Consider the following 14,125-nt stretch of genomic DNA (forward strand, 5'->3'; position numbering starts at 1 on the left):
ATAAGATCCTATTTTTAGTCTGAAAAACATTTTTATCTATTTTCTATATCACATATTCCTATGCTACATCGCATAATTTCATCCACAAATATTTCAGTATGTATCTTAAAAGATAAAAACTAAAAAAAACTAAAAAAAATCCATGATATTATTTTTAACAATAATTTCTCCTTCATACTGTCAAATAACTACTCTGCGTTCAGATATGTCTCAAAAAATTTTTTACAGTATGCTCAAATCCAAGTAAGATCTATACATTGGAGCTGCTTCATGTGTCTCTTAAATCTCTTTTAATCTACAGGTTCATGTCCTTTCTCTACTTTTTTTCTTGTAGTTCATTTGTTGAAGGAAATAAGCCTTTTATCACGTATTTTCCCAATCTCAGTATCATTTATCATGCTCCCTTGGCCTCTATATTTTCTGTATATTGGTATTTAGATCTAGGTATTGATCAGATTCACATTTGATTTTTGAACAAGAAAACTTTGTAGGTGATGTTGCATTCTTCCATCAAGAGATACATAGTATGTTGGAGGTCTCTATAGAAATAGTTCACAGTGTATTCGTGAACAATTCTGTTTTGGCAAAATGAATGTTTGTTTAAATTTGCACATATTTAACAAGTAAAAAGTATCACATCTTATTTACCCGTTGAGAAACATGCTGACAAATGGCAGAAATGTCATCATAGGATATTTTACACATTTAGTTAACCCGTAGCTTACCTCACCCCGAAAACCATAGGTAGAAATACTAGCTAAATCCTCAAAGGACTGCAGTTTACTTGTAGTAAACCTCTCACACACAATATCCAGATCTTCTTTCTAGAAGATACCAAAAGATAAATAATTATAATACTTATTTTTCTAAATCATTTTGAATTTCTCTTTTTTTGGTTGAATCTAAGAAGACAACCCTTTGAAGCATTTTTAAACTAGCAGTACCTTTCTTACTCAGCATCCAGAATACTACACTGACCTGCTCCTCCTTCTCACTTGTCTCATTCTTCAGTATCATCTGCTGGTTCTGTCTCATTCCATGACAGTGAAACAACCCAGGATGTCATCCCTCTCTATGCATACTTACTCTTTCACTTCTAGAAATTATTTATTATTTATCCCTACAGCACCTGGTCTTCCTAGGTGGTCTCTCATCCAAGTACTAACCAGGCCCGACCCTGCTTAGCTTCTGAGATGAGACATTGGGCTTGTTCAGGGTGGCATGGCCGTAGACCATGGACCGTGGCTCCACTGAGGTGCGAACCCAGGATCTTCTGTGTGTAAATCAGACGTGCTGACCGCTACACTATCTACGGAACCACGTCCAGAACACTCATTCTCCTGATGATCTCATCCAGTCTTATGGATTTCATAAAATTAGAAAACTTCTTTATTAAAAAACTACAGATACAATTTATAGATAAATTTTACAGATACATTTAATTGTAGTAAAATGTACATTAAAAAATCCTCTATTTTAGGCATTTTTAAGTGTACGGTTCTGTGGCATGAAGTACATTCACATTGTTCTGCAATCATCAAGATCTGTGTTCGAACTCTTTCATCCTCCCCAACTGAAACTGTACTCATTAAACAAAAACTCTCCATCATCCCGTCCCACAAACTCCTGGTGACCACCCTTCTGCTTTCTGTTCTACTTTCTGTCTCTATGAATTTTACTACTCTAGGAATCTATATAAGAGTAACCATGCAATATAAGTTCTTTTGTGACTGGCTTATTTCACTTAACATGTCTTCAAGGTTCATCTATGTTTTAGCATGTGTCAAATTTCATTCATTTTTAAGGCTGAATATTCCACTTTATGTATATATTACATTTTGTTAATCCATCTGTTGATACGTGGATTGCTCCCATCTTTTGGCTATTATATGTTGCTATGAACATAGGTGTACAAGTCTCTTTGAGACCTTGCTTTCACTTCTTTTGGTTATATAACCAGATGTGGAACTGCTGGATCGTATGGTAATTGCTGAATTTTTTGAGGAATCGCCCTATCATTTTCCATAGTAGCGAGACTATTTTAGATTCCCATCAGAGTGCACAAGGGTTTAAACTTCTCTATATCCTTGGTGATACTTATTTATTTCTGATAATAACCATCCTAATGGATATCAAGTGGTATGTCACTGTAGTTTTGATTGGTTTTTCCCTAATGATTAGTGACACTGAACATCTTTTCATGTGAGTCGCCTTGCTTTTAATACCATCAAAAGAAGAGTATACAAAATTTTTATCTCCAGCTCAAACCTTTACCCTGCACTTGACTCACATATCTATCCAACTAATAGGTATCTTGAGTTTAACATGCCCCTAAATTTCCAAACCTCCCCCAAACCTACTTCTTCTACAGTCTCTCCCATCAGTGAATGGTAACTCCTTTCTCTTGCACAGGCCAAAACCTTAAAATCACTCTCGATCTATCTTTCTTACACTCTACATCAGCAAATCTGAGCTTTGTCTTCATAATTAACCCAGAATCTCACTGCTTCTTACATCTCTGCTGTGATCAGAATGGTCCAAGGCACTATCATCCTTCTCCTGGATTGCTCCAAGAGCTTCCTCACTGCTTCTGTCCTGTCCTGCTACAGTCTATTTTTTGCATTATAGACAAAAGGGTTCCTACAAAACTCGTCAAACCATGTCACCTCTTTGCTCAAAACCCTCTAATAGTATCTCACCTTATTCATAGTAAAAGCCAAAGATTTCACAACAGGCCACAGTGTCCCACATGATCAGTCTGCTTATCCTTCAGATCTCATCTGTTCCTCTTCTACCCCACACCCTGATCAAGCCTCCTCGCTGTCAGGCATGCTTCCATTTGGTGGTTTTGTATGTATTATTCTCTGCTCAGAAAACTCATCTTTCAAAGGGCCTCATGATTCACTCCTTGACTTTCTTATTGCCCTGAACAGTGCCCAGCACAGAACAGGTATTCAATAAATATTTATCGTCGGTGCTAAATTTTTCAAACAATCTCAACCACAAAAGCCCAGAGTTTCCAGAACTGGGAAAGGCTCTGCCACTTCCTGCAGATGTACCACATGAAGGTTACAAATGTCCTGCTTCTCTGAGGTGTTACTTACCCTGATTCCAGTGCCATTATCTTGGATTTGAATCAACTTCAGGCCTCCTTCTTTAACAACCACTTGAATACTTGTGGATTTTGCATCTAAACTAGTGAGTCAAACAGAAAAAATAATTTATTAGTTTGCAACAAAGCTAACACACGTACTTTAATATGAGCCATGGGATAAGAACAAATTCCAGATAAATATAAGACTGTCTAATTAATATGTTTTTCCTTTGTCTCACAGGCTCTGTGACTACACTGTTATCAGTTCACATGTTGTGTGAGAGAGGAAAGGGAGGGGCCAACGGGGAAACCATCATTTCCAATAGGACACTGAACACCATTTTTGTTCCTCTAAGAAAGAAATGAAGGTAGGTCTTTTTAGCACACGCCTTTTTACTACCCTCTTCTCTACTAATTCTAACATTTCTTACTCGACCTATATTCAGCCTCAAAATGATCCTAATAAAATGTCATTTAAAAAAATTTGAAAATTCTAAATGTTTTTCTCTACCATTCCCTTTTCTATAAGAAAATATATTTATGTTGGGGAACAGAAAAAATGGCAACGCAGAAAGTTTTTTAAGAATCCAATAATTCTTTTGTATCTTCAAAGAGTAGCCTACAAGCATACAGCACCTTCCAGAGAAGAAAATTTCAGCCTGGTACTGCATGAGTAAAAGATGTTACTGGCTCCTCACAGAGAAAATTCTTTATTCAGAAATAAGACGTTAAATTACTTAAATATTAAAGACCTTTCTCACAAGCCCCTGAATTGAAGTTACATTAACCATCTTGCCCTACATATTAAAAAGAGCATAACTGGACTCCATACAAAGTCTCTGCTTATAGAATTAATTATAAGCCACTGAGCTAATATGTTTAGTTTTGCTGTACAGTATTCTGGCACACTACAATAATAGGTGCAGTTAATTCTAACATTGTTCTATCAGTTAATTCTAATATTGAAGAAATAAAAGCCAGCCTTTACAAATCATAGCAAGTAAAGTCAAAAGGAGACACTGTTCCCAAGTTCTGTGCTCCTTCTTTTGTCTACCTTCTAATTCTCTTCTTTTGCCTGAGTGATCCACTGTTCTTTCAATCCCATTTACCCTGAATGGTTTATATTTTCACAATAAATCTCTTTACAAACGTACCATTCTTCGCTGGGGCATTTTTTTTTTTTTTTAATGTTCGGATTTTATTAGCATCGACTGATTTTAATACAAAGGATCTTATATAATGTTTAGATATTTTATGAGCATGTGTCTTTTTTGAGGTTTAAAGTTTACGCCCACCTTTCCACATTTTTAACCTTCTTCCTCCACATTTGGTGATAGTTCTAAACTTCAGAATCCACGGATTACCCCATAAAATCAACTATCTTTGAAGTCACTCCCCTCCCCCCAAAGTAAAGGGCAGAAACTACACTAAGTGGCATCACTAATTTAGCAACAGGGAAACCACAAGTTAAACCCAGAGGAAGTCCACTGGCCTGTCCTAAAATCTCGACATTTAAAATAAAAAATTAACTTGTACTCTTGAATGTGCATGATTTGTGGAGTAAGCATGAAATATTCTCCCTCTGAAGAATGGAGATTTTCCCCACTGAAAATTGTTACATTAAAAATTTTGCACCTTCTTTGTATATATTGAGTATTTCTTAGTTAATGGCAACATTAAAACAATACTGTGTATCCTCCACTCGCACGCTCAACCCTAGAAAAGTCTCGCGACAGCGCTCAAAAAGGTACCGGTGGAGAAGGCAGGACCCCGCGGTCTCCACTCTATGGGCATGCGCCGTACACGCCTCCCACCCAGAGCCGGGAGGCGTGTCTGCGCCATGCCAAGGGGCAGCCCGTTAAATCACAGCTTCTAAGGAAGCCTGGCTCGACTCCGTCCGTACCAGTTCTCAATCATCTCCTTGATGGCATTAGCTGGGCGCTGAATAACTTCCCCTGCCGCAATGCGGTTCACCACGGTCTCGTCCAGCCGCCGAATAACACCCGCTACGAACGACATTTTGGCGCCAGAGGACCGCCAGGTCACGTCGAAATGCTCACCGGAAGTGCCTTCAGCCAATCACCTCAGCGCTTCGTGTTCACGTCCTTCCCTCGACTCTGTTTACGCCGTCCTGCCCCCTCGTCCAGTGGCAGCGCCGCTTTCGAGCCAGGGAGCTACTGATTGGGCAGCTTGAATGCCAGTCAAGTTCCTTGGGTCTGGGGTTTTCTGGGTCTTTTCGTGCCCCCCTAAAGCAGTTTCAGACCACCAGCTAGAAGTACTTGCGCCTGCGCGCTAGAAATCACTGTCCGCCATTCCGGCCAATAGGAACGGAGGTGCGAATAGCGGAGGTTGGTGTCCCCCCGCTGGGGTGATCTGGCGCAGAGCGGAGGAGGTGCTTCGCGCTTGCTCCTGCTCCGCCCCAATCTTTGCGGCCCCACGGAGGTTGGCCTTGTTCTTGTGTCCTCCAGTAGAATGTGGATGACACCAAAGAGGTGCAAGATGGAAATTGAGGAGTCTCGGGGTTTCCGGCCCGAGTGGACACAGCGTTTCTTGGTGGTGGAGCCTCCGGAGGGCGAAGGGGCCTTGTGCCTGGTCTGTGGCCACCTCGTCGTACCCATCTGCGAACGCGACGTCAGGCGCCACTACGAGGCCGAGCATCAGTACTACGAGCGGTATGTGGACGGCGAGCGCGCGGCCCTGGTGGAGCGTCTGCGTCAGGGAGACTTGCCGGAGATCCCCCCTCTCACTCCCGAGGAGAGAGCTGCTCGTGCAGGCCTAGGGCTCGCTCGCCTCTTGGCCTTAAAGGGTCGCGGCTGGGCCGAGGGAGGCTTTGTATACCAGTGCATGGAGGTGATGCTGAAAGATGTACTGCCAGATCACGTAAGCGTCATCGGTGGCATTGATTTATCTCCAGAGATCACCCAGCAAAGGGTCCTTAAAATTAACGAGAATCTACGCAGTCAGCTTTTTAACCGAGCCAAGGACTTTAGAGCCTATTCCCTTGCCTTGGACGACCAGGCTTTTGTTGCCTATGAGAACTACCTCCTGGTCTTTGTCCGCGGCGTAGACCAGGACTTGGAGGTGCAAGAAGAGCTTCTGACCATAGTCAACCTGACTCATCATTTCAGTGTTGGTGCCCTCATGGCGGCAATCCTTGAGGCCTTGCAGACAGCAGGGCTTAGCTTGCAGCGAATGGTTGGACTAACCACAACCCACACTTTGAGAATGATTGGTGAGAACTCAGGACTGGTGTCATACATGAGAGAAAAGGCTGTAAGCCCCAACTGTTGGAATGTCATCCATTATTCAGGATTCCTTCACTTGGAACTGTTGAGCTCCTATGATGTTGATGTTAATCAGGTCATAAATACCGTTTCTGAATGGATAGTTTTGATTAAGACAAGAGGCGTTAGACGACCGGAATTTCAGGCTTTACTAACTGAATCTGAATCAGAGCATGGCGAAAGGGTTAATGGACGGTGTCTGAACAATTGGCTTAGAAAAGGGAAAACTTTAAAATTAATATTTTCTCTAAGGAAGGAGATAGAAGCATTCTTGGTTTCAGTAGGGGCAACAACAGTCCATTTCACCGACAAACAATGGCTTTGTGACTTTGGCTTCTTGGTGGATATTATGGACCATCTTCGCGAACTCAGTGAGCTCTTGCGAGTCAATAAAGTCTTTGCAGCTGCTGCCTTTGACCATATTTGTACCTTTGAAGCTAAGCTGAATTTACTTCACAGACATATTGAGGAAAAAAATCTAACACACTTTGCTGCCCTCCGAGAAGTTGCTGATGAGCTTAAACAGCATCTTAAAGAAGATGATAAAGTACTTGCGGCAGACCGGTATCAAGGTGTGATCTGTCGCCTACAAAAAGAATTTGAGAGACATTTTAAGGACCTCAAGTTCATTAAAAAGGACTTAGAACTTTTTGCAAATCCGTTTAACTTTAAACCTGAATATGCCCCTATTTCAGTAAGGGTGGAGCTCACAAAACTTCAGGCAAACACTAACCTTTGGAATGAATACAGAAACAAAGACTTGGGGCAGTTCTACGCTGGATTGCCCGCTGAATCTTACCCGATTATCAAAGGGGTTGCCTGTAAGGTGGCATCCTTGTTTGATAGTAGTGAAATCTGTGAGAAGGCATTTTCGTATTTGACTCGAAACCAACACACTTTGAGCCAGCCATTGACAGATGAGCATCTCCACGCCCTGTTTAGGATTGCCACAACTGAAATAGAGCCGCATTGGGATGCTCTTGTGAGAGGAAGAAATGAACCTAATCCATGAGGATTTGTAATTCAACATTGAAACAAGAAGAATCCAGTTCTAAAGGCGAAAATTTGTTTGATTTTTCAAGTTTACTAATTTGAATCATAGGAAAGCACCAAGTTTATTCATCCAAATTGATTATGATTCAAATTCTTTTTTTTTTTTTTTCATCTCAAGAGGCAGCATGGGACTGAAACATGCGAACACCTCTTTTAAAACTTAATGATAAAATTATTTTCTTTTGCTTTTATGGCAGTTGTTTTAAAAAAGTTTGGTACTGATAATGTGAGTTTAATTAGAAGTCGGTTTTTAAAGTGTTTCAAAGAAATTTTAGCTTTTATTTTAACAAAATGTTAAAATTCTGATGCGTATAGTCTGAAATTATCAACTCCTTAAATGTACGTTTGAGCAAATTTACAGAAACTCAGCAAGTTTAGAAGTTTCTGTAAAGGAAGAACGTACATTCATTGGAAATATTTTGTCTAACAGAAAGTTTGAAACTATTTTTTTTAAACATTTCTGAATCTGAGGTAAATATTGACAGATTACCTCCATCTCCCCTCCTCCCTACCTACCGCAGCGATAATTATTATTACTAATAGAGAAAGTAATCAAATAAAATTTTAGGAGCAAGAATTATTTTTAAATTGCAGATTAGGAGGCTTCCTGCAATTTGGAGATCAGACTAACCAATTATTGGAAGTTTCTCCTGAATTTTTCACAATTGGGTGCTGTTTTACCAGCTTGCCTAATAAAGGACTATGGTAAGTATGGAATCTTAATGATTGCCCATTAGCAATTCTTTTTTCTATTTCAGGCAGAAGTTTGGCCTTATTAATAAGGGTAAGGAAAAAAAGATTTTTGCACACCAGAATCAGGAGGTGTGAGATATTTTAGCTTATTTGTCCTGTCTGCATGGGTGTTACCTTTATGAAGAAATTTTGCTTAAAGGAAACCCTTTATTTTATAGCGATATCAGATTTTGTCATCAGATTTTGTTAGCTGTTGGAAATGGATTTATAGAATTTGAAACTGCCCCCCCCCACATTCTGTATTTGAGACAGTGCGCACGTAAAAATATTTAGCTCTCAAGAAGCACCTTTATTCACAGATTGTAGCAATGTCATATTTCTAGTGAGCCATCTGCTTTGTGCTAAAACAGTAATTCTCAAACTTAAGTTAACCGTGAAAAGGAAATCGTACAATAAAGCCAAATAAGCAAAATGATTTAAAAACAGGACCCAATTTCTAGATTCTCTCAAGTAAATTAGAAAAACTTGTGCTAAAGTCCTGTCTTAATGATTGTAACACATTATATTCTGTGGTCATTAATCCAGCAAATTCAAGGTACCAGGATGCAGCTAAGAATTTAGAAAGAACTGGTACCTGAACAATCAAAGTAGATAATATAGGAGCCTGTGACAAAAATTGTGTCAGTGGTTCTCAACCAGAGACAATAACTTTTCTTTCCAAAGGATGTTGGCAAACATGGGGGACTTTTTTTGGTTGTTACATTTCCTTGGAGTGGGTGGGGCGGGGGGTGGTTCTGCTGGCATTTAAGTGCATGGGACAACCTGGGACAATGAAGAATTATCCCTCTGAAAGTGCCAGTAGATCCCCAGTGTAGATTTTTTTATTTTGAGGGATGGAAAATTACCGGTAGAACCAAAATTAGAAGGTCAATTTGGGCAAACTAACGTAGGGGAAACTAATTCCAACATTCTAAGTTTGGCTGGTAAGGTGCAATAAAGGCCTTGATAGGTTCTGGTTGCTCACTATAGCATAAGTCAGTAATTGATTAAAGGTTCTATTCTGTTATAAGTAAGTAATTGACAAGCAAGTGGTACAAAGATGTTTATCAAGAGTGGTCAAGTTGAGATTTTGGTTAACAGGGAATAGTAAGTAGGCTTAAATATTTGAAAAACCAACATAGTAAAAAACCAACCAAACAAAAATCTACCGGTAATTTCCCAGTAGCTTGGAGTATTCTCTGTCATGGCAAGTGCTTTATTGAAAGGATGATTGGAGGAGACCTGAAAGCTGTTTCTGCTTTCTAACCCAGTTCCTCAAATATTAAAGTCTTGTACATTTTGTGAAGTTCTAGTATATATTTTGCTTAAGGTAATAATAAAATTAGTTTGCATCATATAGTCACTGAGTGGGGGGTGGGGGAGATATAAGCCAAGGATTTTAAATGGATCCCGAATAATAGAGAGTTTACTATAAACTAGTCTTGTTTGTAAAAAAAAAGAAAAAAAGTGTGTATTTTACTGTTTTCTGTATTTAGTAATTCTGTAACTGCATGGCAGTCTTTTGTGTTTGAAATATTTTTTATAAAGTAGTTGTTATTGGTCCTGTTGTATCAGTGAATATAGTTAAAATAAGTACTATTTTTTAAAAACTATTATCTCCCTGTATCTCCCATTCCTACTGGTTTCTTCTTGAAAGATTTGTCTGTATTCCTGGTCTCCCATATTTCCACTCAAACTGTTCTACTTAGCTCACAAAGTCCTTGTCAGTATTCTTACCGTCTGATACTACTGACCACTCTCCTTGAAATACTTGTTTACTTTGGCTTTGGGGCGATAGCATCTCCAGGTATGCTTAGTCTTCTTTGCAGATACCGCTTTCCCTTAAATATCTGTGTTCTTGGGATTTTTTGGCTATCTTATTCACATCATCTCTTAGCTTTCTCATCTTTCATGGCTTCAGTTACCACCTGTATGCAAATGACTCCCGAATTCATATCTCCTTTCTAGACCTTTCCTAATTCATATATCTAATTGCAAACAAGTCCATGTTGCTCTCTCATAGGCACCATGGCATGTCATTGGTCTCACCCCCAAACTTCTCCTCTCATGTGTCTTCTTTTAGTAAATGACACTACCACTACTAACCATTCGATTGCACTTGCCAAGCCAAAAACTAAGTTATCCATGACTTTTCATTCATCACATCTACTCACAAAAACCTTTCTGTTACGTCTGCCGTCTAAATTTTTCTCAGTTCTCCAGTGCTACTATTCTGATTCCAGCCATTAGCCCACCTAGATGATAGCAGCAGCCTCCTCATTAGTTTCCCTCTCTCTGATTTTGATCCCTTTTCACACTGCAGCCAGATTGTTGCAAAAGACATTTCTGGTCACATCACTCCACTGCTTTCTCCACTGCTCCTAAGATAAGGCACAATTTCTATTTATCTTTCAGGTCTCACTTGATATACCATTTCCTCTAGGAAACTTTCATTGACGCCCTCTAGACTAGCTGCCCCTACTACACACTCCCTAAATAGCTGTTCTTTCCCAGCCACACACTTAGCACGCTTTATTGTTACTTCTTATTAATCACTGCTAGACTGTAAACTTTATAAGGGCAGGAACCTTATGCCTCGCTCACTGTTGTGTCTCTAGTGCTTAGTATAATGCCTGGCATTTCAATAAATGTTTGGATGCATAAATGTTTGTGTAGTGTTTTACAATCTTTGAAGCCCTTTCACAGTCTTATTTCACCGTCACAGTGGTCTTGCCTTAGTCTGTTCACTGGGTGATTATTATCCACATATTACAAATTAAGGAATGACGCTAAGTTTTTTTTGTGACTAGAGATCTCATTGTATTCCCAGAATTTAGCTTAGTGCTTGGCATGTGGCTCAAATGTTTATTATGAGTATGTCGTTGGGGAAACAAACTTAGATTGTAATTTGCCCTAACAAACATAGTAGTAAAGCCAGGATTCAAACCCAGACATACTCACATAAATCCACTATGTAATTAAGTAAGTCCTTACTTCCTTGATATAGAAGTCCTTTTTTTTTTTTTTTTTTAAATTTCTAAAGGCAGACTTCCAAAGGAACCTGGATGAAAAAGATTGGACAACTATTTAGTGGACTGACACGATACTTAAGTAATTAATAAGTTAAATTCGGTATCAGAAAAAGATAGTGCCACTTAAGAGTTAATATCCATTTTCCTGTTGTCAGCATCAATCATAGGAGAAAATGGCATACTATTTACTTGCTACTTTTTTTCACAGATGGTTTCTGACTCTTCTGGGATTTAAAAGTAAGTAAATTTAGCGAAATGTTAGAGGAATGACTCAGCCCTTCTGATCACTAAATATTCAGCTCACTTGCTTTCCTACCTGCAGACTGTTCTCATCACCTCCCCAAGGAAGATGATCCAAAAGTGACATCTAATGAACACTTACTTACTAGATTTGCTATATTTCCTTGGTTTCTTGTTCGTAAGCCTCTCTGAACTTAATTTCTGAATAACTGGAACCTTCAGACTTCATGGGAGAGTCATACTCTTACTCTCTTTTTCCCTGAACCATTTGGTCCAATTTAAGAGATTAATCCGTGTTATACTCTTAGATGGATTTTAGTTTGGGGCACGTTAACTTATTCAGAGATCTTAACAATAGGTGTGATAGTCATCCAGTGATTTCATCGGGTTTTAATCAACTGTTGGATTAAAACAGTTCTCATTTGTCTTTTTTGTAGTTGAGAAGTGGCTTCATTCTACTCAATAGGTAATTGAATTTGCGAACTCTTTCTGTTCCCTAGCATTTCTGCTTACAAACTGATGAATTCTGAGTTTGTCTTTGTTCCTGTGTATCTTGTCAAATGTAGCCCACAGCAACCATAAAATTTTTTTTTTCTCTAGTAAAGGGTACATTATCTGCCTTCCAGCTTCTTTCAAGAGACAGTTTCACCCATCCATAACTTGAATTGTTCCTGCGTAAGTTATTTCTTCCATCCTCCAATAGCATCCTCCAAACTCCATCCTGAATGCCTATGACAACCAAGCCAATGTTCAATAGTTGACGTTTTGTGTAAAAAGAACCAGTTTCTGTATTGGGATGGGCTAGGTTGCCATACAGTAACAACCACAAAATCTCAATGACTCACACAGTTTTTCTCTCACTTGGGCAAGGACTTTGCTCTAGATCAGGTCTGTCATAGGCAAAAATCTGTTCTGCTGCTTGTTTCTGTAAGTAAAAAGTTTTATTGGAAGACAGCCTTGCCCATTGGTGTATTGTCTATGGCTGCTTGTGTTCTACAGTTGCAGAGTAGAGTAGTTGTGACAGAACGTATGGCCCACAAAGTCTAAAATATTTACTGTGTGACCCTTTACGGAAAATATTAACTGATCACTGCTCTAAGTTGTCCTCATTCTGGGACTTAGGCTGACCAAGCAGATGCCATTTTGGGTGTGGCTGCTCGTTTTGGGAAATGAAAAGAGTCTGGCAAGTCACTCATAGGCCCTTGAATTCCTTTGGGTAAAGTAAATCATGGCCACCAAAGTTCAGTCACATGCATGGGAGGAAAACCAGAAATATTTGGAAGACAGCACTGCTGATTAACACATGGTTGTAGCTCTTCGTTTACAGAATTTCTTTCAAAATATTTTTTTGAGATAAAATTTATATTCAGTAAAGTGTGCAAATATTAAGTGTGGATTTATATTTCACTCTTGAACCCATCACCCAGATCAAGATAGTAAACATTTCTAGTATCCTGTAGATGTCCTTATATCCCTCCTACACACACATAACCACTATTCTGACCTTTATCCCTATAGATTACTTTTGTCTATTTTAAAACAATGTAAATGTAATGATTATATGTACTCTCGTGTCTTTAGTTCAACATTATGTATGTGAGTCCATGTTGTTGCATGTAACCGCTGTTCATTTTTTACTTCTGTGTAGTATTCTCTTGTATGACATTACCACAATTTATGAATTTATTCTAGTATTGATGGAAATTTTGGTTGTTTCCAGTTTGTGGTTATTATAAATAAAGTTGTTGTGGACATTTTTGTATCTGCCTTTCAGTAAACATGTGCACCTGTTTCTCTTGGTATACTCTGGTATATACCCTGCTTCCATCCTTCCCACATAATAATTTATTCACACAGCAACTAGAGTGGTCCTTTTTTAAAAAAAAAATTTTAAATGTAAATCAGACCATGCCACTCCTCTACTCAAAATCCTCCAATGGCTTCGTAGCCAATCAGAATAAAATCAAAGGCCTATTATGGTCTCTTAAGGCCCCGAGTGATCTGTACCCACACATACCCTATACACACCCTTTTCTTCCTACGCCGTCTTATATCATATCCTTTACCCCTTTCCCTATTTCCACTTACTGCTCTACCAGGCACTGCTTGTATATTGGGAAATCAAGATAAATGATTCAGCACTATCTTTAAAGAGGTTGTAGTCTACACAGATAATTTTACCATAAGCGATAACACTGGCTAAGATGATATGGAATTGCAGCAGAACAAAAGCTATTTTCTGACCCCCTGTTCCGGTTCCTGTCCCACTCTGCCATTGCTGTCATTACCAGAGTGCCCCGTGTCTCCAATTCCTTTTAAGGAACTACCTGTTTGCCAGAATCTTAACTATCTTGACGTTTGGTTATGGCAGTAATGGCTGAGAAAGGGGATCTCTTTGCTAACACAGGAATAATCCTTTAGGAATCTAGAATTCTTTGAGATAGTCTATTAGATATATGATAAAAATGATAAAATGTTCATATTTTGATATATATTCTGAAATAGTTTAAATGGTATGCATATTACCTGTTTCTAGAGGGTTTGAAAAAGTTTATCTGAAAGGAATGAATTAGTGCCACATTAAGGTAATTATTGACAATTTCCCAATTCTATGTCTTGCATATTGAATTTCAATTTTTTTTATTTTCCTAGGAAATTTTCCATTAAAGTTTTCAAATGTATCGAGTTTT

General features: G+C 38.8%; 2 protein-coding genes and 1 pseudogene across 10 annotated transcripts in view; 1 reads left to right on the top strand and 2 right to left on the bottom strand.

The window, feature by feature from the left end:
• MLH1 (mutL homolog 1) overlaps window positions 1-5,181 on the bottom strand; it is a 35,883-nt gene extending 30,702 nt beyond the window's left edge. Inside the window, exons 1-3 of one of the 2 annotated variants that reach the window (XM_039843331.1) lie at window positions 4,998-5,181; window positions 3,105-3,195; window positions 726-824 (exon numbers count right to left, since the gene is read on the bottom strand). In XM_039843331.1, coding sequence (XP_039699265.1) covers window positions 726-824; window positions 3,105-3,195; window positions 4,998-5,113 — 306 coding nt within the window. In that variant the 5' untranslated portion in view covers window positions 5,114-5,181. The remainder of the gene's footprint in view (window positions 1-725; window positions 825-3,104; window positions 3,196-4,997) is intronic. The other variant, XM_039843333.1, reaches the window with a different exon arrangement.
• On the bottom strand, window positions 1,118-1,233 carry LOC120586880 (uncharacterized; annotated as a pseudogene).
• Window positions 5,182-5,278: 97 nt separating the features above from the next.
• The window catches only part of EPM2AIP1 (EPM2A interacting protein 1), a 28,391-nt gene continuing 19,544 nt past the window's right edge, over window positions 5,279-14,125 (top strand). Inside the window, exons 1-4 of one of the 8 annotated variants that reach the window (XM_039843368.1) lie at window positions 5,279-8,136; window positions 11,404-11,432; window positions 11,873-11,901; window positions 12,036-13,226. In XM_039843368.1, coding sequence (XP_039699302.1) covers window positions 5,567-7,390 — 1,824 coding nt within the window. In that variant the 5' untranslated portion in view covers window positions 5,279-5,566 and the 3' untranslated portion in view covers window positions 7,391-8,136; window positions 11,404-11,432; window positions 11,873-11,901; window positions 12,036-13,226. Of the gene's footprint in view, window positions 13,227-14,125 lie in introns of those variants that run through there. The other 7 variants (XM_039843366.1, XM_039843367.1, XM_039843369.1 and 4 more) reach the window with 7 other exon arrangements.

The sequence above is a fragment of the Pteropus medius genome, unplaced genomic scaffold, assembly GCF_902729225.1.
Source record: "Pteropus medius unplaced genomic scaffold, Ma_sr-lr_union100, whole genome shotgun sequence".
Classification (NCBI taxonomy): Eukaryota; Metazoa; Chordata; class Mammalia; order Chiroptera; family Pteropodidae; genus Pteropus; species Pteropus medius.